The sequence below is a fragment of the Leuciscus leuciscus genome, assembly GCF_965113295.1.
Source record: "Leuciscus leuciscus genome assembly, chromosome: 4".
Taxonomy (NCBI): domain Eukaryota; kingdom Metazoa; phylum Chordata; class Actinopteri; order Cypriniformes; family Leuciscidae; genus Leuciscus; species Leuciscus leuciscus.
In genome coordinates, this window is record NC_138728.1 from 49,074,485 (window position 1) to 49,101,725 (window position 27,241).

General features: G+C 37.0%; 2 protein-coding genes and 1 long non-coding RNA gene across 4 annotated transcripts in view; 1 reads left to right on the forward strand and 2 right to left on the reverse strand.

Moving 5' to 3' along the window:
- The window catches only part of LOC309496967 (NLR family CARD domain-containing protein 3-like), a 291,539-nt gene that overhangs the window by 122,886 nt on the left and 141,412 nt on the right, over positions 1 to 27,241 (reverse strand). The window lies entirely within an intron of this gene.
- Positions 2,036 to 3,723, forward strand: LOC309497001 (putative inhibitor of apoptosis). The gene has a single exon (XM_082167236.1). It carries the CDS (start codon positions 2,140 to 2,142, stop codon positions 3,703 to 3,705), a length of 1,566 nt encoding a protein of 521 aa, XP_082023362.1. The 5' UTR covers positions 2,036 to 2,139; the 3' UTR covers positions 3,706 to 3,723.
- On the reverse strand, positions 9,154 to 16,501 carry LOC309497107. The gene is made up of 2 exons (XR_014205389.1): positions 15,150 to 16,501; positions 9,154 to 10,163 (listed from the first exon to the last, which is right to left on the reverse strand). It is a non-coding gene; the product is annotated as an uncharacterized lncRNA (long non-coding RNA).

The following is a 27,241-nucleotide window of genomic DNA, read 5'->3' on the forward strand; positions in this document are numbered from 1 at the left end:
GGTGTGATTGTAATGTTTTGTATGCCGTTTTCTTTACACTTTCCCCCGGATATCTGTTTCCTACAGTTAGCTAATGTTAGTGAACTCTAGGTCTTCTCTTTGTTCATATACGACAGTATTCACATGAATTGGTTTGATTTGATAAAATGATGGTTTAAACCATCATCTTCACGTGAGACATTTACATTATATTATTATTATACCGTCCTAGTTTTTAAATAGCGCTAAAATTTATATTTTAACCCTTTATGCGGATATAGAATACCACACAAGGTTCTCTGTTCTCTGGTTCTATGTTTTTAAAAATACAACAAAACACATGTAGGTGTACTATGATTTATCAGAAAATTACCTTTGTTTGAAGAAAAACTTCAATCAGCTGGTGCTTGATAACTATTGAAGTTATTAAACAATAGTCTATGTTAGGACAATAACAATAATAGTCTATGTTAGGAACACCCGTGAATTCAGTAATGATGCGTTTAATGGGATATCACGTTTTAATTTTAACTCAATACGCTAAAGGTCTATGAACTTTAACATCTTCATAGTTGGTAAAATTAACTTAAAGCATGCACAAAATGAAATACATCCTAACTACTTTCTAAATGTTTGTTACAGAACTTATGGTGAACAATTCACCCATGCATATGTTTTAAAAGTTTTTTTAATTTTCAGATTTAAAAAAATCTGATTTTAAAAAATCTGATTTTGTAACTGGATTGAGTGGAAATAATAATAAACTTCTCTCTGGTGGCATATGCATAACTTCTCCATGATGCTACTTCTGTTGCATCGTGACTTTACATAGGCTTTCCTGATGACAACACCCTATTCAACCCCTCCAGTGGGGCGAGGGGGCGGACCCCAATCGCTGTCCTGATAAATATTTCAGGACATCGCACGCTCTAGCTCTACTCTAGCTCTACTAGCCACGGACTGCTGTGCTACTGCATCATCTCATTGATCAAAAGCCGCTTCAGCATTCCTGTTTGCCTGAACCTGACGCAAACTACGCTTCTACGACTCACGCTTCTGACCCAAAAACACAAACTTCCGCACATTAACGCACAAACCCTGGACGATTGTGCCGCAAGGACTCACTCAGGAGATTCCAGGAAGATTCCAGGAACGAAAAGCATCTTTCATCATCGAATAGTGGACTATTCGGAAAGTTGGAAAAAATGGCGATGCAAAAACGGATGGAGAACAAGTATCATCCGGCGTGTAAGTGCGCCACGGGCAAAGAGTGTCCTTTAAGAGCTACGCTAGACTCTATGTTTAAAGATCATTTTAGAGGTCAGATGGTTGGCTTGATGCACAGGATCATTGATGCTGCGTGTGGTATGAAAAACGATTGTGTGCAGGATACCAAACGTGTGACAAATCTCAAAAATGAAATGGATGTCGTAAGAGGCTTGACAAAGCCATGGCCTGATGTAACGCCCATGTTTTTCAACGGCAAAGAGCCGAACGGCGTAATCCTCAGAAAAGTTCTGGATGTGTTGCGTGAATGTTGTGACGAATTCGAAATCACCGAGATACTCGCTATATGGACTTTTGTAACAGATCTCTGCGTGTCACTGGTGTCAAAAAATGCAAAAACTGACGTTGGTGAATTAGTTGAAAGTCTGGTCAACTATACCCTAGAGCAAAACATGATAGCCTGCAGAGATTTTCTATTCTGGTTAGACCATCTGTAAACGTCGTTTTACTTTATGTACTGCCGGTCTATCATTTTCTTCACTACTTCAATGTATACTCGAAAGTATAATGTTGAAATAAAAAAAATTACAAAAATGACTATTGTGGTAATGTCTGAGCTCATAATAATAGTATTATAATAGTATACATAATAATAATAATAATAATATTTAGAATAATTTTTAAAAAAACATGATTTAAAAGATTAAATATTTAAATATTTAAATATTTGTTTTCTGCATTTTAATTACTGTATTCCCGAGGTGGCAACCATTTCCAAGATGTGAATACCTGAAATTGTGTGGTGATTTTTAAATTTTTGAAATTGTGGTGTTTGATTTTGTTTTTAGCATCGGTTCCTGCATCATAGAGGGTATTTAATAAGTTTAATAAGATTATGTGTTCTGTCATGGACGACTAGACACTAGTCATGGGATGTCCAGCAGAGAGAAGGGCTTGAGTGGACACACCCTGTGGTCACATTTTTACCCGCCACCGCAAACCTCCTGTCGTCCTCTCACTCTGCCTTTTCCCCCGCTTCGCAACGTAGCCATCTTACAGCTTTCCAACCCTGCGACAGCCGTAACATCAACCACCACGGCATCTTTTTCAGGCCAAATGGAGGAGCAGGTGGGTTACTTAAACACGGCATTCAGCAACCTGGCCCTCTCCAGCCCCATTTCCTCCCGTGGAGTTGAGGATATGTCTCACCAGCGACCTCCGACTTGTCACAATCCTGGCATGCGTCGGGAACTGGAACGCCTTGACACCTTTCAGAATTGGACTCTTGCTACATTAGCTCCAGCTGAGCTTGCCAAAAGTGGTTTCTACTACGTTGGCCAGGGCGACAGAGTGGCTTGCTTCAGTTGTGGAGGCCAGCTTAGCAACTGGGAACCGGGAGATCGGGCAGCATCAGAGCACCAGAGGCATTACCCCAACTGCCGCTTCGTTCAAGGTGACCGTGCAGATAATGTACCTTTATCTGGTGGCGGCCTTTCCAATGGATCGGCAATGCAACAGTGTGAAGAAAGGTTGCTCACATTTGTCAACTGGCCCTCAAGAATAACTGTTCGACCAGACCAATTGGCTAAGGCTGGTTTTTACTATGTTGGTCGTAATGATGACGTGAAGTGCTTTTGTTGTGATGGTGGACTCAGATGTTGGGAGTCTGGTGATGATCCATGGAGAGAACATGCTAAGTGGTTTCCAAGATGTGAATACCTGTTGCAAGAAAAGGGCCAAGAGTTTGTTCATCAGATTCAAGCAAGATTTCCAAGACTATTTGAACAGCTATTGACTAATGGAGACAGCGACTCAAGAGAATTTGTTGATCCAGCTGTTGTACACCTGGGTCCTGGAGAAGATGCAGTGATGATGAACAATCCTGTGGTGAAGCAAACCGCTCAAAGCAAAATTCTCGCAAGTGGAGAAAATTACAAAACCGTTCAAGAATTGGTGTCTGATTTACTACGTGCGGAAGATGAGAAGAGAGAGGAGGAGCGAGAAAGTAAGTTTCTTACTTTTCTTAAGAAACATCATCTTGCCGTGTCACAGCGGATAAAAAGTGTGCAGTGCTTAATGGACCATCTTCTAGAGGAGAACGTCATCTCACAGAAAGAGTATGACATTATTCGTAACTACACTACAGTCAAGCAGCAGACAGGGCAGCTCATTGAGTTAGTCCTGTCGAAAGGAAATGCAGCAGCAGAGGTCTTCCGCAACTGGATCAAGAAGAATGATGTCTGCCTGCTGAGAGAACTGATGGCCCAGACAAATGAAGCTGCATCACCGAGTCAAGATCTTTCAGACTTGCCTATGGAGGAACAGTTAAGAAGACTTCAAGAGGAGCGCACATGCAAAGTTTGCATGGATAAGGAAGTGAACATTGTCTTCATCCCCTGTGGTCACCTAGTTGTGTGCAAAGAATGTGCGCCTTCTCTACGCAAGTGCCCCATATGTAGAGGCTTGGTCAAAGGCGCTGTCCGTACTTTCCTATCATAAAGTTTTCCTATCATTTGGATTTGCAAATTTACATTTAACTCGATGATACAACTTAGTCTAAATAAGAGCAACGTAGAGTCCTCGGATTTCTTAAAAATAACGCAACAACAAAACATTGTGACAAACTTTGACAACATGTTGTATGGATAAAATACTGTTTGAAATATTTTTGTATAAATAAGATCTAAGACGCCTAAGTACAGTTTTTTCAACCATCTAAAGTTTTTGAACAGACGCTGTTTAGTAAAAATAATACATAAGTCTTCTAAGAAGATAAATAGAAGATATGATTTTAATAAAACTTTTATTGACATATATAAATATCTAATTTAAACTTTTAAGGTTATGCTTTTAAATGAATTTAGTATAAAACTCTGGATGTACTCTGGAACGCGGACTAGATTTACTGTGACATTGTCCCCCGAGACTCATCTGGTCTGTTACCCTATATCCTGAAGCTTCAGTTCACACTGTAGTTTATCTCTGAAGGATCTGGGGGTGTTTTGTTTGACAACTTAAACTATTTGCTTTTTGGATTGTTTTTTTATCGTTGCATAAAGAACTACTTCACCTCTCTGGAAATGTAAGGTGTTTTTATTTATATATTTATTTAGCTAAAACTTTTTTTTACATTTTATTTAATTATTTATTTATTTATTTATTTCATTTTTGAAAATGTAGTTTTCTGTGATGGTCGTGTTTAGGTGTAAGGGATAGAATATGCAGTTACGGTACAAAAATCATTATGGCTATGGAAAGCCATAAAAATTTAAACCCCGCATGGACAAAAAATTATGATTGAATCTTTACATATAAATGAGATTTAAGACGACTAAGTACAGTTTTTCAACCATCTAAAGTTTTTGAACAGACATTGTTTAATAACAATTATACCTTAGGTTCAATTTAAACAAAATCATTACAGTAATCTTCTAAAAGATAAATAGAAGATATGAATGTATTCAAACTTTAAAGATTTTTTCAAGCAAGAAAGTTAAGAAATTTAAACTTCAAACTAAAACAATCTTTCATTTTTAAAAGATCATATTTAAACTTTTACGATTATGCTTAGAAATAAATTCAGAAAGATCAGCGTGTTTAGGTGTACATGATCGAATATGCAGTTACGGTACAAAAATCATCATGGCTATGGAAAGCCATCAAAATTGAAACTCCACACGGACAAAATCTTTTCATATAAATGAGATTTAAGACGACTAAGTACAGTTTTTGAACAGACATTGTTTAATAACCGTTAAACAAAATCATTACAGTAATCTTCTAAAAGATAAATAGAAGATGTGTATTTATTCAAACTTTAAAGATTTCATTTAAACAATCTTGTATTTTTAAAAGATATCATTTAAACTTTTAAGATTATACTTCTTATAAACTCAGCACCTGATATCCTGATCACTGAATTTGTGTGACTCTCTGACACACACACACACACACACACATACACGTCTATATTACTAACAGGGGACTATCGCTCTACACTGGCCAAGAGGGGACTAGTGTTTCTGGTCATTTTGAAGGAACAAAAATGACATACAAAATTTTCTTTTAAGCTCTTTTTTCATAATATAACTTCAAATATGCATTTTTTTATTTAAAAAAAAACATGCCAAGTGGGGACCTGAAACTCTGAACGATCTCTATCTATACTAGTGGGGACTTGATAGCCTGCAATGGAGCTGTGAGTGTGTGTGTGTGTGTGTGTGTGTGTGTGAACAGTGAAGTGAACTGGCAGTGAAGTCTGCCTTCATTATGTAACTCTCTCTCTCTCTCTCTCTCTCTCTCTCTCTATATATATATATATATAATATATATATATATATATATATATATATATATATATATATATATATATATATATATATATATATATATATAACCTATCAGTTATCAAAAATTTTTAAATACGATTTGTTTTAGGAAAGACCATTTAAATCTACAACGGGGTAAAAAATACAGACGGCCCGACGGCAACAGTTCAAAAGCAGAGGCGAGAATATCCTCTTATCATTCATAATATTATTTTTCTTATTTAACGCTCTCTCTTCATAGATACTTTCTATGCTTGGTTATGCAGTCCCTAACAATTTACTTGTTACTACTTTTCTTAATAATTTCTTCTGTACCTCAGTAGCAGTTCCATACCAACAAATAATACAGAATATCATAACACTTTCAATGAAAGCACTATAAAACATCAGAAGCTTTATGTTGTGGACATTACAGCAAAGTTATTGCTTTAAGAAATTCATTCTCTGTTGTGGCCTATTAATTAAAACATAATTTCTACTCTAATAAAATCAATAGACATGTCCTTATTTTTCTGTTTCCTTTGTTTCTAGGATGTTGATGTACAGAGATATTCAGTGTTTGAAATATTGCTCAATTTAAATGCAACCAAACATATGTCGTTCGTTACCATCCAACAGTGGACCTTTCTTTAAGATCTAATTCAAAACTTTTGAGTTGACTTGCTGCATCTGGTCATTTTGAAGAAACAAAAATTAAATCATTTTTTTCATAATATAACTTTAAAAAAAAATAAAAAAAATAAAAAAATAAAAAATAAACATGCCAAGATTGAATCTCAACTCTGAACGATCTCTACCTATACAACAGTGGACTCACAATAGCCTGCAATGGAACTGTGTGTGTGTGTGAATAGTTAAGTATGTCTTTATTTTGTAACTATAAGTTATATAGGCTATATATTTATATATAGGCCTTCATAGATACTTTCTATGCTTGGTTATGCAGTCCCTAACAATTTACTTGCCATTGTTATGTGCCATTGCACTCACACATACATGTCTATTTTACTAACAGACCAATGTCGCTCTACACTGGCCAAGTGAGGACTCAATGAACGATGTCTATCTATACAAGTGAGGACTTGAACAGTGTGTGTGTGTGTGTGTGTGTGTGTGTGTGAACAGTGAAGTGAACTGGCAGTGAAGTCTGTCTTCATTATGTATATATAGTATATTATATAGTATATTATATATTATGCCTTTTATCATTCATAATATTTGTTTATTTTATTTAACACTTATTTTCTCTCTTCATAGATACTTTCTATGTTTGGTTATGCAGTCCCTTTAGGGTTTATAGGATTAATCAAACAGAAATAGCTCTTTAAGGTAACGATTTCAGGTCACTATAGTGACCTATATTTAGTATAGCGTAAAGCATACTTTATACAGTGAATAATGATTTTATTAATCAAAATGAACTTCGCGTCCCCAGTTGGATGGTAAAGAACGATACGTGTTTGGCTGCTTTGTACATTTCTTGCCATCACAAACACACTGTAAAGATTTTGGAGGTCAATCTCAAAATGTTATGTCGAAAAACTAAAGTGCAATAAATAATACACGCTTTAGGGTCTGTTTACACGACATCATTTTCAACTGAAAACTGGAAACGTTTTGGCCGTTCATTTCAACGAAAATGCCATTTTGGGGGCCTGACAATGAAAGCTTTTGAAAACGAGTTTTTGTGAGCTCATCTAAAGTGAGGACTAGTTATGCCTTGTAAAGCATTTATAAAGGAGATTTGAAGACTGTTAATATTTCTATGTTCTCTATCGTGTTGTGTTTGTTTCCTTTTTCTGTTTAGAAGATAACTGAGTCTTTAAATCTCCTTTATAAATTATTTACAAAGCATAACTAGTCCTCACTTTAGATGAGCTCGCAAAATAGTGAACTGACCACTACTAAATGCTTTATAACTGCCTGAATCTACTACATTTACTCACACTTTCTAAGTGATCTTATTAATCACTGTAAACACCTAAATAACTGATTTGTAAATAATGCTATACTTCATTTAGAAATGATAAATTGATTTAATAAAGTATGAAAATGCAATTATTAAACACATTATAGATATGCTTCTAACTCAATAATACAGCGTTTAAAGGTGTATTTATAAACTGCTTACTAATGTCTGCTTTATGAATTATGATTTATCTGTTTACCAATGCTTAACTAATGATTAATAGGATGCAGTTATTATAAAGGGTTACCATATATATTATATTATATTTCTCAAAATATAACTTCAAATTTGCATTTTTTTTTATTAAAAAAAAAGCATGCCAAGAGGGGATCTGCAACTAAATGTTATAATTATAATGTAATTATTATTATATTAAGATATTAATAATGCGACTGATAGTATTGGCTGCCTATTAATTAAAACATAATTTCTACTCTTAAAAAAATCAATAGACATGTCCTTATTTTTCTGTTTCCTTTGTTTCTAGGATGTTGATGTACAGAGAAAGTCAGTGTTTGAAATATTGCTCAATTTAAATGCAACCAAACATTTGTCGTTCGTTACCATCCAACAGTGGACCTTTCTTTAAGATCTAATTCAAAACTTTTGAGTTGACTTGCTGCATCTGGTCATTTTGAAGAAACAAAAATTAAATCTTTTTTTTCATAATATAACTTTAAAAAAATCAAAATTTAAAAAATGTAACATGCCAAGATTGAATCTCAACTCTGAACGATCTCTACCTATACAACAGTGGACTCACAATAGCCTGCAATGGAACTGTGTGTGTGTGTGTGTGTGTGTGTGTGTGTGTGTGTGTGTGTGTGTGTGTGTGAACAGTTAAGTATGTCTTTATTTTGTAACTATAAGTTATATATATTTATATATAGGCCTTCATAGATACTTTCTATGCTTGGTTATGCAGTCCCTAACAATTTACTTGCCATTGTTATGTGCCATTGCACTCACACATACATGTCTATATTACTAACAGACCAATGTCGCTCTACACTGGCCAAGTGAGGACTCAATGAACGATGTCTATCTATACAAGTGAGGACTTGAACAGTGTGTGTGTGTGTGTGTGTGTGTGTGTGTGTGTGTGTGTGTGTGTGTGTGTGTGTGTGTGTGTGTGTGTGTGTGTGTGTGTGTGTGTGTGTGAACAGTGAAGTGAACTGGCAGTGAAGTCTGTCTTCATTATGTATATATAGTATATTATATAGTATATTATATATTATGCCTTTTATCACTCGTTTTGAAAACGATGCCTTTACCATCTGCATGTAAACAACATAAACGTGAATTTGTGAAATTGTTACGTCATTCCAACCCGGTCACACTAAATGCGTCTCTATAGCACACATTGTGTTTATTGTGCAATTTATACGTGCATATGATAGGCATGGGTGGGTTTAGGGTAGGTTTAGTAGTGGTGTGTAATATGTAATATGTATTATATGTTTGGTTAGGATTAGTTTTGTAGGATGTGTGTGTATTACACTCAATAAAGTGCGTATTATATGCATGTAAAAAAATATATTTTCGCGTAAAAATTGCACGATAAACACAATGCGTGCCATAGAGATGCATTTTCATGAGATCAGGCAGGTCATGCACAAGTATATAACATGGTCACATGCGTACTTATCATCACGTGTTCACATGTTCATGAGTATTTGAGTTTTTTTTTTTTTTTTTTTTTTTTTTTGACAAAGTAAGAAAGGTTTGGGGTGTGCTTTTAGATGGGCCTTTAAAATTTGACAAACAAATATCTTCAGTAACTGGATCTAGTTTCTATCAACTCCGTCTTTTGTCTAAAATTAAACACTTCCTAACTGACAAAACACTAGAGATGGCTGTTCATGCTTTTATTACTTCCCATTTAGACTACAGCAACTCATTGTATTGCGGTATTTCCAAGTCACAAATCGCTCGCCTTCAACTGGTCCAAAATGCTGCAGCAAGATTTATTCACAAAAGTAGTAAATATAATCACATGATGATGATGATACATTTTATTTATATTGCGCTTTTCTGCTTTACATATAGCCTCACATTCAAGCTGGGGGCAAGCTGGGGCCAGTTGTACTGTTAGAGGGCCAGTTTAGACCTTATTGTTGTCATATCATTTTCTGCACTGCACTATAGGCATTAACAGGCAAAATACCATGATTACCAATCATTCAACAATGTATTTGCATTGCCATTATATTTTTTAAATTTGCATTACATATTCAGAATCAGTCACATTAACTGCATTCTACGATTTTTGTGTTTTTTTTTTTGCAAAAAGATCAGCAAATTCATCTAGATTTAAGGCCTTTGCCCTCCTTGACTCAATACTTAGAACCCCTAAATTGCTTAATCTGTCATCTGACATTGTGGACCTGAGATAGGTTTTCACCAGCTTTAGTGCATACAATATAATATACAATTAAATTATGCTTATTTTAAATGTATTGTGCAGGCTAGGTATAAAAAATATAGGAAAAACCATGATAATATGAAACACTTCAAAACAGAGCGCACAAAGCGCGTATGCCCATCGCGGGTGCAGAATGATGTGCTCAAAGCAACATGGAGTCACAGTGTTCAGCGCTGCACAAGTGCGCATTTAAAAGTTCACGGCACAAAGCGAAGAAATTTCGAGCGCACAAATCCTAGTGTAAAGACGAAATGGAGGCAGTCGGATCCATCTGCAGAACTTTATTGAAGCAGGTAACGAAACAAGGTAGCACTAAGCATAAAACACCAAGGAAACACGTAGCAACATGCAGCGTGGCAAAACAACACTTCACAAAGAAACAAAGAACAAGGCAGTCCAGATATAGGGTGGATAATGATTAACAGGTGGATGTGATGATGCTGAGTGGCAAACCCAAACAGGGCTGGGAACTAATGATAATGATAACAGGGGGGAATGATGGGAAATGCAGTTCTAGAATTCAGGTGACAAGGAGCGAACGAGACCGGAGAGAGGTGAAGGCGTGCGCTCAGTGACAGGCGCGCGCTCCGTGACAGAGCCCCCACCCTGCGAGCGGCTCCGGAAGCGAGGACCTGAACGACGACGGGGTCTTCCACGGGGTCTTGGAGCAGGACGATCTGGGTGAGTAAGATGGTAGGTGGTAAGAAGAGCAGGGTCCAGGACGTCCTGAGACCTGACCCAAGAACGTTCCTCAGGGCCATAGCCCTCCCAGTCAATCAAGTATTGCAGTACCCCGCCGCGACGTCTGGAGTCCAGGATCTCTCGTACCCGGTACGCCTCCTCGCCTCCAACCTCAATTGGGGGAGCCTGCACGGAACCGACCCCCTCCTGGACCTCCTCTCTCCTGGGAGCGGCAGCGAGTCTGAAAAGAGACACATGAAAGGTGGGTGAGATTCTATAATGTGCTGGGAGAGCCAAACGAAACGAGACCGGAGTGATCTGCCGAAGGATCTTGAAGGGTCCAATGAAGCGAGGGGATAATTTCTTGCTTGGGAGCCTTAAACGCAGATCCCGGGTGGAAAGCCACACCCACTGTCCGGGTCTATACCGAGGACCCTCACGTCTCCTTCGATCCGCATGAAGTCGAAAGTGGCGGATGGCACGTTGCAGATGGACATGAGCGGTATTCCAAGTGGCCTCGCTGCGTTGCAACCATGTATCCACCGCAGGGAGGTCTGACAGCTCTCCTGACCACGGGAAGAGAGGGGGTTGGAAACCTAGGACGCATTGGAAGGGCGTTAGACCAGTGGCAGGCTTTACCAGGGAGTTTTGGGCGTACTCTGCCCAGACCAAGAATCGGCTCCAGTCCTGTTGGTTCTCGTAACAGTATGTCCGCAGAAATCGAATGAGGTCCTGGTTCAACCGTTCAACCTGACCGTTAGACTGCGGATGGTATCCGGAGGTGAGGCTGACGTTGATGTTGAGTTTGGAGCAGAGTCCATTCCAAACACGGGAAGTGAACTGAGGACCACGGTCGGAGACAATGTCCTCGGGGATGCCAAAAAGACGAAATACATGATTGAGAAGTTCCTCAGCAGTCTGCATGGCAGTAGGTAGACCCTTAAGGGGGATGAAACGACAGGACTTGGAGAAGCGATCCACGACTGACAACACTGTGGTAAATCCCTGAGACGGCGGTAGATCTGTTACGAAATCCACAGAGATGTGGGACCACGGGCGTTGAGGAACTGGAAGTGGCTGTAAGAGACCGGCAGGTTTAAGGTGGGAAGATTTGACTGTGTTACAGGTGGAACATTGATGGATAAATTTGATAACATCAGCCCGGAGTGTGGACCACCAGAAGCGGTTGGAGACTAAATGTACAGTAGCAGAGATACCTGGATGTCCCGCGCTGGGTGTGCAGTGAACCCATTGAAGCACCCGCTCACGGAGCTCGAGAGGCACAAAAAGGCGGTCCACAGGACACTCGGGTGGTACAGGAAGAGCTTGTTGAGCCTCAGTGACCTCCGAGATGATATCCCACTGCACAGGTGCCACAATCAGAGTGGGAGGCAGGATGGGTTCTGGCTTGGTGATTTCGTTGAAATCCTCGAACTGACGAGACAGAGCATCCGCCTTCCCGTTCTTGGACCCAGGTCTGTACGTGATCCTGAAATTGAAGCGAGAGAAAAATAGTGACCAGCGAGCCTGACGAGCATTCAAACGCTTGGCGGACCTGATGTACTCAAGGTTTCGGTGGTCTGTGAGGATGGTGAAAGGTTGACGTGCCCCCTCCAACCAGTGCCTCCATTCCTCCAGGGCAGCCTTCATGGCTAGAAGCTCCCGGTCACCCACATCATAGTTGCGCTCCGCCGGGCTTAACTTGCGGGAGTAAAAGGCACAGGGAAACATTCTCGCGGGATTACCGTGACGTTGGGACAGGATCGCACCCACTCCAGTGTTCGAGGCGTCAACCTCCACGACGAACTCCCTCTCCGGGTCTGGATGATGGAGGATGGGTGCGGCAGTGAATCTCTCCTTCAGCTGATTAAACGCTGCAGTGCACTCAGAGGACCACCGGAAGCGCCTCCCGCCCTGGAGAAGAGATGTGAGAGGAGCCACAATGAGACTGAAGTTACGAATAAACCTACGATAAAAGTTGGCGAACCCCAGAAATCGCTGTAATTCCTTCACAGAAGAAGGTTGAGGCCAGTCCACCACGGCTTTGACCTTGCGGTCATCCATGAGAACCCCCTCGGTGCCGATGACATATCCCAGGAATGTGATCTGAGTCTGATGAAACTCGCACTTCTGAGTTTTGGCGTATAGCTGATTCTCAATCAAACGTTTAAGAACTGCACGCACGTCCCGTACATGAGCTTCGAGGGTCTCTGAAAAAATCAAGATATCATCAATATAAACAATAACCCTCTGATTCAGCATGTCCCGGAAGACCTCATTAACGAAAGACTGGAAAACAGAAGGACTATTGGACAGCCCGAAGGGCATTACCCGGTACTCATAGTGGCCTGTGGTCGTAGAAAAGGCCGTCTTCCACTCGTCGCCCCTCCGTATGCGAATGAGGTTGTAGGCGTTCCTCAAATCCAATTTGGTGAAGTACCGGGCTGAGCGAAGCATCTCCAGGGCTGCAGGGACTAAAGGCAGAGGATATCGATATTTGACAGTTACCTCATTGAGACCACGGAAATCGATGCAGGGCCGAAGACTCCCGTCCTTCTTCTTGACGAAGAAAAACCCTGCGGATGCCGGAGATGTGGAAGAGGTGATAAATCCCTTAGCAAGCTGTTCCTCGATATACGATCTCATGGCCTCAGTCTCTGGTTGCGAAAGTGGATACACACGGCCGTGCGGGGGAACGGCTCCAGGTAGAAGTTCAATAGCGCAGTCACTGGACCGGTGCGGGGGTAAGAGTGAAGCCTCTCTCTCGCTGAAAGCCTGGGCAAGATCATGATATACAGCGGGAATTCCTTGCAGATTCACTTTCTCGGGGGAACTGTGGCTAGATTCAGGACCATGGAGAGCAGGCAAGCAGTGGGTGTGACAGAAAGGGGACCATTGAGTGATTCTCCTGTCGACCCAGGAAATGAGAGGGTTATGTCTCTCCAGCCATGGCAATCCCAAAATCACAGGATGAAGGGGCGAGTTAATCGTGTACAACTGAATTCTCTCCGTGTGACTAGACCCGAAATTGAGCGTCAGAGGCTGTGTGAGGTATTGTACCTCTCCTGTCCCCAGGGGGCGTCCATCCAGAGCAGCCACTGCCACGTGAGACTCACAAGGAATGAGAAAGATATTTTTAGACAAGGCAAACTCCAAATCGACAAAATTACCAGCGGCACCAGAGTCAATTAAAGCTCTTGTTTCACAACTATTTTCATTAAAATACAATGAAACTTCGATAGTGAGAGAACGGAGAGAATTAATCAAAGGACTCACCGCAGAAGTATCAGTGGATCTGGATCTCACGGGACATGAAGCTCTCTGATGACCGGCTTGGCCACAGTACAGGCATAATTTATTCCGCATCCTTCTCTCACGTTCCTCCGTGGTGAGATGTGTGAAGCCGACCTGCATGGGCTCGTACTCCGTGCCGGTAGAAGGATGAGCGAAAAGACTGGATGTGAGAGGCGTGCGTCGGGAGCGGATGAGGTTGTCGAGACGAATGGCAAGCTCCATAAGTTCTCCGAGAGACATTCCATCGTCGCGACAGGCCAATTCCCCTTGCAGATGCGTTTGCAGCCCCCTTCGATACAGCAGTTTAAGAGGTGCCTCTGTCCACCCCGTCTGTGCTGCCAGGGTGCGGAAGGAAAGCGTGTAATCAGCCGCGGTGGAATTCCCTTGATTTAATGTGAGGAGCTGTTCCCCTGGTTCCTTACCGCCCGCGGGATGTTCAAATACCTCTCTGAATTGAGACATAAACACGTTAAATGAGGGAAAGGTATGATGACCACCAGACCAGAGAGCAGTCGCCCACTCCAACGCCCTCCCGGTGAGCAGTGAGCAGATGAATGAAACGCGGGACGCGTCATTGGGATACAGCTGGGGTTGCTGGCTGACGAATAATTCACATTGCAAAAGAAATCCTCTACAAGCAGCTGGTGAGCCGTTAAACTTCTCAGGTAGAGATAATTTGGGATTGCTTGAAGCCGTACTCACGCTTGATGTGACGTGCACAGGTGCAGCGCTCTGCAGAGTGAGGGTATGAACGGACCCCACCAGTTCTTCGGTGAGATTCGTTAACTTGGCCAGCTGTTGTTGGTGTGCGATTAACACAGATGCCTGGGAATTCACCTCGGAAGCAAGACTCAGGAGGTCTGCTGGATCCTGTGGTGGTGAAGTGTTCTGTAAAGACGAAATGGAGGCAGTCGGATCCATCTGCAGAACTTTATTGAAGCAGGTAACGAAACAAGGTAGCACTAAGCATAAAACACCAAGGAAACACGTAGCAACATGCAGCGTGGCAAAACAACACTTCACAAAGAAACAAAGAACAAGGCAGTCCAGATATAGGGTGGATAATGATTAACAGGTGGATGTGATGATGCTGAGTGGCAAACCCAAACAGGGCTGGGAACTAATGATAATGATAACAGGGGGGAATGATGGGAAATGCAGTTCTAGAATTCAGGTGACAAGGAGCGAACGAGACCGGAGAGAGGTGAAGGCGTGCGCTCAGTGACAGGCGCGCGCTCCGTGACACCTAGTGTAGCCTATATCTGTCCAACAGTTTATTGATCATTTGTTTCTTCACATAGTGAAGTTTTAAATTCCAGTTATTGTGCGTTTAATGCCGATTCATAGTCCTTGTGGTGTGAACAGGCACACGGTAGCGAGTCGTTTTAAAACAGCAACAAACATAAAATACAAATACACAAAATAAAGTCATTTTATGCAAATCCACAGCCTTTTATCTACAGATCAAGCATTATAATGTGTATATATCATATTGGAGAGAGTTTTACCGTGCATATATATAACATAATATAAATTAACATTACAAAAGTTAATGATAGTACATTTCAAATACCTAAAAATTGACAATTAAGTGATTTTGTTCGAGTCAAAAATATTACTTAACATTAATGAACCAACGGTTCACATTTTTTACTTTAGCAATCTTATGGGTTGTGGTCTCTCAGACATTGGCAGTAATAAAAATACAATAAAAACATAGTTTCCCTTTGGACTTAAATTACATATCTTTGTGGTATACGGTAGAAATATTGCACATTTCAGTCTAGCTTAGATTTTTAAAATAAATAACACAGTCTTGGAAATAATATGTAAGCATGTGCAAATAAGCCTGTATAGTAAATCAAGTTCTGTTGGTCTTTGTGTTTAAGTGAGAAATTAATTCATTTAAATTGAAAGATCTCAATGTTTATAAGATCTTTCAATTATGTTTAACAGTTTTGAGCGTATAAAAGAGTGTATAAAAATGGGCTCTGAGTTTTGGCAGTGGTTGTGTCTAAGTGAAATATGTAGTTTGGAAGATGTAGTCACTGAATGCATTAATACAACATTGAATGACACAGACATTTGCAACACTTCTACAGTAATACCGTAGTAAAATATTTTCAGAATCTAAAAAATTAAATACTATCAAAACAATTAGATGTAGCTGAACACATACAGGTATTAATCTTTCAGTTTCATCACCATCTATAAAAAGGGGAAACTTGGGGGAAATGTGTACTGTACTGTAAACAATGACCATGTGACATAAAATGCTGTGAATTCTGAACAACAGAAAACAGCAGAAATATGTTAGAATTCTACCCGTTATTTGTGTGTTTTTTTATTTAACGTGTGTTTTTGGGGGGTAAAACCTTTTCTAGTGTTCTGGAAGAATGAGTTGATCTGAGAATGAAGTTTCAGTGCATTTTGAATGTGAAATGAACTGCTGTCAAGCTGTAAGTTGGTTTGGAGAAGATATCATGGTCTTTTAACCTGATATCATTTAAGACATCATTTAAGACTGCGGTATAAATGATTGAATGATTTAACCATAACTCATTACTATCCTTGATATTCTAAAATAGGTATTTTTCATGTGTATGTAGACTAGGGTGTGTGATATTGAGTTGTTGCACTTCCCCCCCACACGCAATTTACATATCAATGCAGGAAGGCCTTAAAGGCCAGTGTTTTTCTTAGGTGAGAAAACTGGCCAACAACCCCCAGAGTAGTGTTACCAATATCTGTGCAACTTCTCAAATACACTAGAATAAACTAGAGAAAACGCTGGGATTTACCCTGCCAAATTAAATTAAATTACAGGTTTTTACAATCACTATGACACATTTCTCAATATTTAGGTACATTTTCAAAACTCTTCACTCAGTTCTCCTAACCAACTTACAGCTTGACAGCAGTTCATTTCACATTCAAAATGCACTGAAACTTCATGTCTCAGATCAACTCATTCTTCCAGAACATTAGAAAAGGTTTCACCCATACACTTAGTGATACACTTTGTCACACATAAAACAAAAAAACACAAACAACAGGAGCATTACACAATGTTTTCTTTTGTAAAATGCTTTCATAAAACAAGAATGACACTATCTACTGTTTATAATTCACTGCAGTTGATGTTACATAATCCTTTTTGATTACAGCCCAGTTATCATCTATGATAATATTGAGCAGGTGGATACCTATAAGTATCTAGGTGTGGTCATTGATCGTTCATTTACTTGGAAAGCCCACATTGATTATCTTTGTTCAAAATTCCGGCAACGATTGTATTTTTTTAAGAAGACTTAGGCTGTTCGGTGTAAATCAGAGAATTATGCAATTATTTCATTATGCCGTTTTAGGTAGTCTTTTAAATTATAGGATGCAAACTTCATATGGCAATCTTTCGGTCCAATTAAAATCACAGCTTGCATGTCTTGGGTGTAAGAGAGTACTCATCACTTCAATCAATTTACGAATCGTGGATTTTTTTAAAAATGCACAGACAATAGTGAGTGATTCAAGCCATGTTTTATTTCCAATGTATCAGCTTCTGCCATCATGGAGACGGTATAGAGTCCCACTGAGTAAGAGGAACCGTTAGAGTATCTATTAATATGTTAAATAGCAAGATGTAGTTATACATATATGTAGTTTTAAACTCTTTTTGGTTTGTGTGTGTATGTATATGTTGTGTACTAATGCAGCTTTGAGTCCAAGACAAATTTCCTGAAAAAGGACAATAAAGTAAAGTATACTAACAAACTAACTTTTTAACATTACTGTACTAAAATATTCCTAAGTTTCCCCTTTTGTATAGATGGTGATGAAACTGAAAGACTAACACTTACATCTAATTATTTTGATATTATTATATTTTAGAATCAGAATATCTATTTCAATGTGATATTACTGAAATTAATTTTTAACAGTTTAACAGTACTATTATTATTAACAGTTTTAAAAAGAGTATGTAAACGTGCAAATTAGCCTGTATAGAACATAAAGTTCTGTTGGTGTTTGTGTTTAAGAATAATTAATGTAAATGGAACAAAATGCATTCAATGACATCTTTCAAAGCAGTGATCCACAGTTTAGCTCACATAGACGGAAGGTGTGATCACTGTGTGAAGAGAGTTTTGAAAAAGTGACTTTAGAATTGGGAAACTTACATTTTATTTGTGTTTGGAATAATCATTAATTTAGTTTCATTGTAAACATAGTGCTAAACAAGTAAACAAGATTTTATATTTAAATATTATATTATAATATATAATACTGATTTCAGAATTGTGCAAGGTGTATTTTCCGGAATCTCTGTGTGAACGGAGCTTATGTGAGCCAAACTGTGGATCATTTATTATTGCTTTGGCAAAAAAAAAATATATTTCTAACTTAACACAAACACCAACAGACATTTATGTTCTATACAGGCCAATTTGCAGATGTTTACATTCTCTAATCAAAACTGATGTTCAAAACCTAATATTTAAATTCTGAATCTAAAAAAAACTAAAACAAAAAAATATATATTTAACTAAACACCTATACAAGTGTTAATCTCAGTTTCATATTTTTGTACAGTATTGTAAACGTGGATAATGTAACATTAACTGCAGTGAACAGTAGATAGTGTAATTCTTGTTTTATTTATTTTTTAAATACATTTTTACAAAAGAAAACTTTACAAAATAAATTTGGCAGGGTAAATCCCAGCGTTTTCTCTAGTTTATTTTAGTGTATTTGAGAAGTTGCACAGATATTGGTAACACTACTCTGGGGGTTGTTGGCCAGTTTTCTCACCTAAGAAAAACACTGGCCTTTAAGGCCTTCCTGCATTGATATGTAAATTGCGTGTGGGGGGGGAAGTGCAACAACTCAATATCACACACCCTAGTCTACATACACATGAAAAATACCTATTTTAGAATATCAAGGATAGTAATGAGTTATGGTTAAATCATTCAATCATTTATACCGCAGTCTTAAATGATGTCTTAAATGATATCAGGTTAAAAGACCATGATATCTTCTCCAAACCAACTTACAGCTTGACAGCAGTTCATTTCACATTCAAAATGCACTGAAACTTCATTCTCAGATCAACTCATTCTTCCAGAACACTAGAAAAGGTTTTACCCCCCAAAAACACACGTTAAATAAAAAAACACACAAATAACGGGTAGAATTCTAACATATTTCTGCTGTTTTCTGTTGTTCAGAATTCACAGCATTTTATGTCACATGGTCATTGTTTACAGTACAGTACACATTTCCCCCAAGTTTCCCCTTTTTATAGATGGTGATGAAACTGAAAGATTAATACCTGTATGTGTTCAGCTACATCTAATTGTTTTGATAGTATTTAATTTTTTAGATTCTGAAAATATTTTACTACGGTATTACTGTAGAAGTGTTGCAAATGTCTGTGTCATTCAATGTTGTATTAATGCATTCAGTGACTACATCTTCCAAACTACATATTTCACTTAGACACAACCACTGCCAAAACTCAGAGCCCATTTTTATACACTCTTTTATACGCTCAAAACTGTTAAACATAATTGAAAGATCTTATAAACATTGAGATCTTTCAATTTAAATGAATTAATTTCTCACTTAAACACAAAGACCAACAGAACTTGATTTACTATACAGGCTTATTTGCACATGCTTACATATTATTTCCAAGACTGTGTTATTTATTTTAAAAATCTAAGCTAGACTGAAATGTGCAATATTTCTACCGTATACCACAAAGATATGTAATTTAAGTCCAAAGGGAAACTATGTTTTTATTGTATTTTTATTACTGCCAATGTCTGAGAGACCACAACCCATAAGATTGCTAAAGTAAAAAATGTGAACCGTTGGTTCATTAATGTTAAGTAATATTTTTGACTCGAACAAAATCACTTAATTGTCAATTTTTAGGTATTTGAAATGTACTATCATTAACTTTTGTAATGTTAATTTATATTATGTTATATATATGCACGGTAAAACTCTCTCCAATATGATATATACACATTATAATGCTTGATCTGTAGATAAAAGGCTGTGGATTTGCATAAAATGACTTTATTTTGTGTATTTGTATTTCATGTTTGTTGCTGTTTTAAAACGACTCGCTACCGTGTGCCTGTTCACACCACAAGGACTATGAATCGGCATTAAACGCACAATAACTGGAATTTAAAACTTCACTATGTGAAGAAACAAATGATCAATAAACTGTTGGACAGATATAGGCTACACTAGGATTTGTGCGCTCGAAATTTCTTCGCTTTGTGCCGTGAACTTTTAAATGCGCACTTGTGCAGCGCTGAACACTGTGACTCCATGTTGCTTTGAGCACATCATTCTGCACCCGCGATGCGCATACGCGCTTTGTGCGCTCTGTTTTGAAGTGTTTCATATTATCATGGTTTTTCCTATATTTTTTATACCTAGCCTGCACAATACATTTAAAATAAGCATAATTTAATTGTATATTATATTGTATGCACTAAAGCTGGTGAAAAACTATCTCAGGTCCACAATGTCAGATGACAGATTAAGCAATTTAGGGGTTCTAAGTATTGAGTCAAGGAGGGCAAAGGCCTTAAATCTAGATGAATTTGCTGATCTTTTTGCAAAAAAAAAACACAAAAATCGTAGAATGCAGTTAATGTGACTGATTCTGAATATGTAATGCAAATTTAAAAAATATAATGGCAATGCAAATACATTGTTGAATGATTGGTAATCATGGTATTTTGCCTGTTAATGCCTATAGTGCAGTGCAGAAAATGATATGACAACAATAAGGTCTAAACTGGCCCTCTAACAGTACAACTGGCCCCAGCTTGCCCCCAGCTTGAATGTGAGGCTATATGTAAAGCAGAAAAGCGCAATATAAATAAAATGTATCATCATCATCATGTGATTATATTTACTACTTTTGTGAATAAATCTTGCTGCAGCATTTTGGACCAGTTGAAGGCGAGCGATTTGTGACTTGGAAATACCGCAATACAATGAGTTGCTGTAGTCTAAATGGGAAGTAATAAAAGCATGAACAGCCATCTCTAGTGTTTTGTCAGTTAGGAAGTGTTTAATTTTAGACAAAAGACGGAGTTGATAGAAACTAGATCCAGTTACTGAAGATATTTGTTTGTCAAATTTTAAAGGCCCATCTAAAAGCACACCCCAAACCTTTCTTACTTTGTCAAAAAAAAACAAAAAAAAAAACAAACCTCAAATACTCATGAACATGTGAACACGTGATGATAAGTACGCATGTGACCATGTTATATACTTGTGCATGACCTGCCTGATCTCATGAAAATGCATCTCTATGGCACGCATTGTGTTTATCGTGCAATTTTTACGCGAAAATATATTTTTTTACATGCATATAATACGCACTTTATTGAGTGTAATACACACACATCCTACAAAACTAATCCTAACCAAACATATAATACATATTACATATTACACACCACTACTAAACCTACCCTAAACCAACCCATGCCTATCATATGCACGTATAAATTGCACAATAAACACAATGTGTGCTATAGAGATGCATTTAGTGTGACCGGGTTGGAATGACGTAACTATTTCACAAATTCACGTTTATGTTGTTTACATGCAGATGGTAAAGGCATCGTTTTCAAAACGAGTGATAAAAGGCATAATATATAATATACTATATAATATACAGTTCAAGTCCTCACTTGTATAGATAGACATCGTTCATTGAGTCCTCACTTGGCCAGTGTAGAGCGACATTGGTCTGTTAGTAATATAGACATGTATGTGTGAGTGCAATGGCACATAACAATGGCAAGTAAATTGTTAGGGACTGCATAACCAAGCATAGAAAGTATCTATGAAGGCCTATATATAAATATATATAACTTATAGTTACAAAATAAAGACATACTTAACTGTTCACACACACACACACACACACAGTTCCATTGCAGGCTATTGTGAGTCCACTGTTGTATAGGTAGAGATCGTTCAGAGTTGAGATTCAATCTTGGCATGTTAAATTTTTTAAATTTTTTAAATTTTGATTTTTTTAGTTATATTATGAAAAAAAAGATTTAATTTTTGTTTCTTCAAAATGACCAGATGCAGCAAGTCAACTCAAAAGTTTTGAATTAGATCTTAAAGAAAGGTCCACTGTTGGATGGTAACGAACGACATATGTTTGGTTGCATTTAAATTGAGCAATATTTCAAACACTGACTTTCTCTGTACATCAACATCCTAGAAACAAAGGAAACAGAAAAATAAGGACATGTCTATTGATTTTTTTAAGAGTAGAAATTATGTTTTAATTAATAGGCAGCCAATACTATCAGTCGCATTATTAATATCTTAATATAATAATAATTACATTATAATTATAACATTTAGTTGCAGATCCCCTCTTGGCATGCTTTTTTTTTAATAAAAAAAAATGCAAATTTGAAGTTATATTTTGAGAAATATAATATAATATATATGGTAACCCTTTATAATAACTGCATCCTATTAATCATTAGTTAAGCATTGGTAAACAGATAAATCATAATTCATAAAGCAGACATTAGTAAGCAGTTTATAAATACACCTTTAAACGCTGTATTATTGAGTTAGAAGCATATCTATAATGTGTTTAATAATTGCATTTTCATACTTTATTAAATCAATTTATCATTTCTAAATGAAGTATAGCATTATTTACAAATCAGTTATTTAGGTGTTTACAGTGATTAATAAGATCACTTAGAAAGTGTGAGTAAATGTAGTAGATTCAGGCAGTTATAAAGCATTTAGTAGTGGTCAGTTCACTATTTTGCGAGCTCATCTAAAGTGAGGACTAGTTATGCTTTGTAAATAATTTATAAAGGAGATTTAAAGACTCAGTTATCTTCTAAACAGAAAAAGGAAACAAACACAACACGATAGAGAACATAGAAATATTAACAGCCTTTAAATCTCCTTTATAAATGCTTTACAAGGCATAACTAGTCCTCACTTTAGATGAGCTCACAAAAACTCGTTTTCAAAAGCTTTCATTGTCAGGCCCCCAAAATGGCATTTTCGTTGAAATGAACGGCCAAAACGTTTCCAGTTTTCAGTTGAAAATGATGTCGTGTAAACAGACCCTAAAGCGTGTATTATTTATTGCACTTTAGTTTTTCGACATAACATTTTGAGATTGACCTCCAAAATCTTTACAGTGTGTTTGTGATGGCAAGAAATGTACAAAGCAGCCAAACACGTATCGTTCTTTACCATCCAACAGGGGACGCGAAGTTCATTTTGATTAATAAAATCATTATTCACTGTATAAAGTATGCTTTACGCTATACTAAATATAGGTCACTATAGTGACCTGAAATCGTTACCTTAAAGAGCTATTTCTGTTTGATTAATCCTATAAACCCTAAAGGGACTGCATAACCAAACATAGAAAGTATCTATGAAGAGAGAAAATAAGTGTTAAATAAAATAAACAAATATTATGAATGATAAAAGGCATAATATATAATATACTATATAATATACTATATATACATAATGAAGACAGACTTCACTGCCAGTTCACTTCACTGTTCACACACACACACACACACACACACACACACTGTTCAAGTCCTCACTTGTATAGATAGACATCGTTCATTGAGTCCTCACTTGGCCAGTGTAGAGCGACATTGGTCTGTTAGTAATATAGACATGTATGTGTGAGTGCAATGGCACATAACAATGGCAAGTAAATTGTTAGGGACTGCATAACCAAGCATAGAAAGTATCTATGAAGGCCTATATATAAATATATATAACTTATAGTTACAAAATAAAGACATACTTAACTATTCACACACACACACACACACAGTTCCATTGCAGGCTATTGTGAGTCCACTGTTGTATAGGTAGAGATCGTTCAGAGTTGAGATTCAATCTTGGCATGTTTATTTTTTATTTTTTTATTTTTTTTATTTTTTTTTAAAGTTATATTATGAAAAAAATGATTTAATTTTTGTTTCTTCAAAATGACCAGATGCAGCAAGTCAACTCAAAAGTTTTGAATTAGATCTTAAAGAAAGGTCCACTGTTGGATGGTAACGAACGACATATGTTTGGTTGCATTTAAATTGAGCAATATTTCAAACACTGACTTTCTCTGTACATCAACATCCTAGAAACAAAGGAAACAGAAAAATAAGGACATGTCTATTGATTTTTTGTTGTTGTTTTTTTTGTAGAAATGATGTTTTAATTAATAGGCAGCCAATACTATCTGTCGCATTATTAATACCTTTATAATATAATAATAATTACATTATAATTATAACATTGAGTTGTAGATCCCCTCTTGGCATGGTTTTTTTTTTTTTTTTTTATAAAAAAATGCATATTTGAAGTTATATTCTGAAAAATATTATATAATATATATATGGTAACCCTTTATAATAACTGCATTTAATTAATCATTAGTTAAGCATTAGTAAACAGTTAAATCATAATTCATAAAGCAGACATTAATAAGCCGTTTATAAATACAGCTTTAAATGCTGTATTATTGATTTATAAGGATATCTATAATGTGTTTAATAATTGTATTTTCATACTTTATTAATGATCAATTTATCATTTCTAAATGAAGTATAGCATTATTTACAAAGCAGTTATTTAGGAGTTGTCAGTGATTAATAAGATCACTTAGAAAGTGTGGGTAAATGTAGTAGATTCAGGGAGTTATAAAGCATTTAGTAGTGGTCAGTTCACTATTTTGTGAGCAAAAGTGAGGACTAGTTATGCCTAGTAAAGCATTTATAAAGGAGATTTAAAGACTCATTTATCTTCTAAACAGAAAAAGGAAACAAACACAACACAACACAATGATAGAGAACATAGAAATATTAACAGCCTTTAAATCTCCTACATAACTAGCAAAACTAGTCCTCACTTTAGATGAGCTCACAAAAAATTGTGAACTGACCTCTACTAACTGCTTTATAACTACCTGAAAACAGTAGAAATACATGTTAATAAAGCATTTATTAACACACTAAGTAACTATTACTATATGTCTGAATAATAAGTGTATGATGTATGAATGTACATTGAATTAGTTTAATCATTTACTCACACTTTCTAAGGGATCTTATGAACCACTGACAACTCCTAAATAACTGCTTTGTAAATGATGCTATACTTCATTTAGAAATGATAAATTGATCATTAATAAAGTATGAAAATACAATTATTAAACACATTATAGATATGCTTTTAAAACAGGAATAAAGCATTTATAACTGCATTTATATACTGCTTATTAGTGTATATTAATGCTTTATAAATGAATTAACTGTTTACTAATGCTTAACTAATGATTAATAGCGTGCAGTTATTATAAAGTGTTACTGAAAGCTCCTGAACTAAGCAGTTAAACAGCAGCTCTACAGTCTCAGAGCCTCTCTAGGACAGCAGCCATTCAGACAATAGAGAAGTGTGAACGACGTGTGTTAATGGGCCACTGCAGTTCCTGCTCCAGCCTACAGGAGCGCTGCTGAGTATGGACTTAAACACACACACACATGTAAGTCCCCACTTGGTCAAAAATGTACAAAATTAACCAGAGCGTGTTTTGGCTGATTTTAACATGTTTTAAAGCATGACCAACAGGGGACTTGAAAAATGTCCCCACTTGGCTCGACGGTCCCCTGTTAGTGAGTGTGTAACGACACCAAGGTCCCCAGTTAGATAGATAGACGAGTACACACACACACACACACACACACACACACACACACACACACACACCCTTTGGCTGGTGCTTTTTGAAAGCTCCGCAGGTCAAACGCTGGTGTAAAGAGGCCAGAGGGCCCTGATTTCTAATAAAGATATTTTTTATTTTTGTGAACCCGTTTCATTTATTGCGTTGTTTCATAAGCTGTATGTTTTTTCTTCAACTCTCTAAACATTTAACTGATTGTTTCATAACATGCAGGCCTATGTTGTTTTTGTTTTGTTTTTTTCTTCAACTCTATAAACATTTAACTCATTGCTATTTTTTGTGAATCCATTTTATTTAAACTGGATAGTTCTACATTTATTTCAACTTTTTGTGTGAGGTTTTAGTAAGATCTTTATTTTATATTATTTATAATCATTTATATTCTTTTAAAGAACAGAATGTTTTATGTAAGATGATATTTTATATTATTGTATATTATATTATTTGTGTGAAATAGACATTATTTTATAAAATCTCTGTTTCTCACTATCACTGTGCTCTGGAATGTGGAGGAGCAGAAGGAGGGGGGTGTCAGAATGCGGAGGGCGCGCGCACCTCTCAGGCCGGGGCTGTGCTGGAGAGGCGCTTTAGTTATCTAAACATGTGAGATGATTTTTTATTTTATTTTTTTCGTGAACCCGTTTCATTTATTGCGTTGTTTCATAAGCTATATGTTTTTTTCTTCAACTCTCTAAACATTTAACTGATTGTTTCATAACCTGTATGTTTTTTTTTTGTTTTTTTTTTTACTCTATAAACATTTAACTGATTGCAATTGTTTTTATGACTCCATTTTATTTAAACTTTTGGTGTGAGATTTTAGTAAGATCTTTATAAACATTTCATTTATATTCTTTTAAAAGAACTGAATGGTTTTTCAACATTTGTGTGAGATAAACTTCCACAGTTTTTTCTTATCAGTTTCACAGTACAGCCCGGATACGCTCAGGAATATGTAGGGAGGATCGTGTGTGTGATACCAACTTCAAAAACACACACACACACAGACACTAACTGTCATGTTCAAAAGGCTTTAAATGACTTCAAACAATCAAACTTTCTGTCATATAGCCATGACGTATTATTTAATCACAGTGTCTTCAAACGATCAAAAGGCTTCAAAAACACTAACTGTCATGTTCAAAAGGCATCAAACTAGCTGTCAGATACCATCACGTATTGTTATAACACTTTCTGTCAATATCAAAAGGCTTCAAAAGCCTTCAAAAGACTTCAAAAGACATCAAAAGTCAAAACTAGCTGTCAAAACATGATCAAAAGCTGTCAAACTGTCAATCAAAAGTCAAAACTAGCTGTCAAAACATGATCAAAAGTCATACTAACTGTCAACCTGTCAATCAAAAGTCAAAACTAGCTGTCAAACTGTCAATCAAAAGTCAAAAGGGGCGGGACACCTGTCACCGGAAGGGGCGGGACACCGGAAGGGGCGGGACATGTCACCGGAAGGGGCGGGACCTGTCACCGGAAGGGGCGTGGCACCTGTCAATCAATCATTTTTTGACAGGAGGTCCAGGGTATCA

Coding starts and splice junctions, on each gene's coding strand:
- LOC309497001 (XM_082167236.1), top strand. CDS start 2,140: ATGTCCAGCAGAGAGAAGGGCTTGAGTGGACACACCCTGTGGTCACAT.